General features: G+C 37.1%; 1 protein-coding gene across 6 annotated transcripts in view; it reads right to left on the bottom strand.

Annotated features, from left to right (window-relative positions):
- NALCN (sodium leak channel, non-selective) overlaps positions 1-3,567 on the bottom strand; it is a 280,042-nt gene that overhangs the window by 8,832 nt on the left and 267,643 nt on the right. For all 6 annotated transcript variants that reach the window (XM_042460454.1, XM_042460452.1, XM_042460455.1 and 3 more), the window contains 3 exons: positions 3,218-3,333; positions 1,994-2,151; positions 1,169-1,319 (listed from right to left, as the gene is read on the bottom strand). In XM_042460454.1, the coding sequence (XP_042316388.1) occupies positions 1,169-1,319; positions 1,994-2,151; positions 3,218-3,333 (425 nt within the window). The remainder of the gene's footprint in view (positions 1-1,168; positions 1,320-1,993; positions 2,152-3,217; positions 3,334-3,567) is intronic.

The following is a 3,567-nucleotide window of genomic DNA, read 5'->3' as shown; positions in this document are numbered from 1 at the left end:
ATTATTATTATTATTATTATTATTATTATTATTATTATTATTATTATTATACTTTATTTATATAGCGTTGTAGATTTACATGGCGCTGTACATTAAATTAATTCCATCTCGGGAGAAAAGTAGGATATAAATTCAATAAATAAATAACAATTTAAACATTAAATGATTTTCCCCCCATGTTGAGCAGTTTTTTTAGGTCTCCTATCACCCACCTTGCCCTTTCATTCAGGGAGGAATCTTAAGGTTGAAAGGCAAGGTGAGTGTTAAGAGCACTAGGGCTGGAACTGCAGGACCAGCCTGGGTTTGTGTTTTTTTTTTTTGTTACACTCACCCTGCCCCATGGAAGGGCCAGCTCTGGAAGAAAGCAGTTATATCGTCCCTGACAGATACTTGTTCAGTACCTGAAACTGAGTAAGAGACTACAACCTCCTGAATCAGATTTTTCCAATGTCAAGCATTATGAAGTCTCTCCTACTGTTTAGCCAAAACTTATTCCCTTCCAATTTGCACTAACTAGTTCTGTCCCACCTTCCTTAAGCTTTCATTTCCAGATTAAACATTAATGTTTAGAGTCTGTAACATGCTTAGGTTTCCCATTATCAATGGTAACTCTAGAATTTCAGTTTCACTAGTATGTATTTCTTATTATTCTCTCCTTTGAGAGCCATTATTATGTGACCCCCAAGGTTGAGGACCGCTGGTCTAAGCTATTCCACATGATTAATGTGAGGATAAAATCAGGGAAAGCATTATGGTTCCTTGAACCCATTTGGGGAAGGTTAGGATAAAATGTAACATAAATAATAACATCAACAGCATAATTTCAAAAGAAAGATGCTTAGGAACCCTGGTGGCACAGTGTCATGAGGGGTACAGTGGGACCTTGGTATCTGCAATGGATCTATTCTGGACCCTCCCTGCAGATATCAAAATCTGCGGATGCTCAAGTCCCATTGTACCCAATAGTGGTACGTGCACATAGTTCACCTCAGGTGAAGTCCTGTTTTCCCTAATGGTGGTGCAGCCACGTGTATGTGCCATCATTGCGGACAATGCGGGCTTGCTGTCTGTCTCAAATCCATGGATGGCAAGTCCACTGATACTGAAGTCCCACTTTATGTTGGTGACATGCTACATAATTTTCTTTTTTGTCCTTGTTAAAACTTACTGCTCTAATGCGCTTCAAGCACTTTTTCAACCACATGCGGATGGTCTGTTTAGCCACTTCTTCCTCTATGGTGTATTCCAATTGTTCCCTAGCAAGCAATTCTTCTAGCTGAAGACTTTTTCTGATGTCAACAGACCTATATGAGAGCATGCTGGGAAAAAAATCATTGTCATTGTCATCATTATCATCAGAAGAAAACAGAATAGCAGGAGAAGAAGGAAAAAGAGATGTTCATCACAATGTTACTTTAAAAAAATAGTGGAGGTATCACACATCTCCTTTGCATAGTGGATGCTTATTTTGCTCTTACAGTGAAATGATGTGGAAACTTCTACAGTCACTCCATTAGAGGGAGCTATTATCTGACAGTTTAGGAATTAGGTGCTGATTACAGGAGTGAAAATTGGGCCTCTAGTCAAATGTATAGTAGGAAAAATAATAGTTTTTATGTTTATTTGGTGAAGGATCAAAACATGTGCTTTACTGGTTGGCAGGAGATTAAAAAACTGAAGTGAAGGTGCAGGAGTCAGCAGTATTAACTGAAAATAATTTTAGGCTTGGTAATTCCTGCAACCTTCGCTGGCATGTGGTGAGTAACCCCTTTGTAGACTGCATTTCTGTGCCATCTGGAGAATTTTTTTTTCATTTAATGAAAATTTTCTACAATTCCTGTTAACATGATTATATCACAACTCTGTTTTGTAATTTAGATACAATACGGGTTGAAAACTATAACTGATTCTAATCCTTTGTCTGGTCAAAAGCAAACTTTTTTGCACTGTGTAAGGCATGATGCCAGGTAATTGGGCATCAAATAAAATATACCTCAGTACATCATGGAAGGTTACATCTCCACCATTATGCAGCCTCTCCATTTCATAACACATGTGCTTGAACAAAAGTTTGTCCTTATCGAGATCCACTTCTAATCTCCCACGCAGCAACCTCAGCAAAAACTTGACTCGGAAAGTAGGAATCACTCCCTAAAGGAGAAAAACAAGGCACAACTATCTTTAAGAAGTGGCATCACTAGGGTGTGTGTCACTGGGTGTGGTAACTCATGTCATGCCATTCCCCCCATTGACCTCCTCCCATTACTACACCATACATAATCCTTAGTAATGTTTTATGTACTAATGTTACTCATTAATCATACTTTCCATATAACACTGAATTGAATAGTAATAGTTGTGACATAAACAACTAGCAAAATTAAAATTATACCTTTAAACTACAATATCATACGGACAGCCTAAATGTACTTACATATGCATATTTTCATGTGGTTAAAGTGAAAGTGTGGTAAAATGCTATGTTTTAAAGAAAATTTTAGAAGAATATATATTTTTAATTTTTGTAAAAAAATCTGGGGCCTCTCCTCCTTTTACTGAGCCTCATCCCACTCATATCATCTCTTACAGCATTTTAAACAGAAACAGGCAAATGCCACAGCCCATTTCTGCCAAAATGCAGATGTTTGAGGAGCGGTGCTGTCACCCCTCCTTAGGGTGATACCTGGTGCAGTCCGCATCCTCTGCACTTCCCTAGTAATGCCGTTGTCTATAAGAGAATTTTGGATCATTAAGCAGTATGCTGTACTGGAGCCAGGACTCACAAGGTTAGCAATATTTTCATCACCAGGGTTCATGACATCATTCTCCCCCCTCCCAGCTTCTCTGCTCTCTCTGACCTTAGCTTTAGTCTTTACAGTAGCTGGGGAAAAAAAGGCTTTCCTAAGTGACAAAATATTTTTGTGAGTGATCCATGATGTAAGGCAATACAGAAGTGTTAATCCATTCCTTTCATTATTGTAGGCCTCTGCATATCCAATCACATATTGAAAGTTATGTTCAAGTACACAGCCTGAACGTAACTGATGTTGGAAGACTCTACTTATTTCTTCCCTCTATATGAACTCAGAGTTGACATACAGTTCCTTTAAGGTACTTTGAACACTGCATTTGTTTTTTCTTTCTGACAGTTGATTCCCTTTTAAACAGCTAACAAACAACTGAATGAAACTTGGGGAATTAGAGTGAAACCTCTTACCTCTCTTTTGTCATCAACCATGTTCCATATAATTTGAAAATGTCTGAGATCATTATAACTCAAGAGCTGATCTTCCTCCGTAGAATAGAACAGTGAGAAATTTTCCACAATTATAGCTATAGGAAGCAGAAAGATTGAACACTATATAAAATCTTGAATGCATTACTAATAATTAAAGAAAGAATAGCAACTTAGATTTAAGAGGACAGCAAAGGTACAACTATGTAATACACCAATCTCATGTTCATATACTTCAAAATAATTAAAACAATAATTAATAATTCATATTATTATATTAATGATATTTAACCCATACTAATTAGAAGCCAATATGTTTCAGCCTAAATGTG

Source organism: Sceloporus undulatus, chromosome 3 (genome assembly GCF_019175285.1).
Source record: "Sceloporus undulatus isolate JIND9_A2432 ecotype Alabama chromosome 3, SceUnd_v1.1, whole genome shotgun sequence".
Taxonomy (NCBI): Eukaryota; Metazoa; Chordata; class Lepidosauria; order Squamata; family Phrynosomatidae; genus Sceloporus; species Sceloporus undulatus.
The sequence above is the reverse complement of the archived record's forward strand: the minus strand, read 5'-3'. Positions and strand labels throughout refer to the sequence as shown.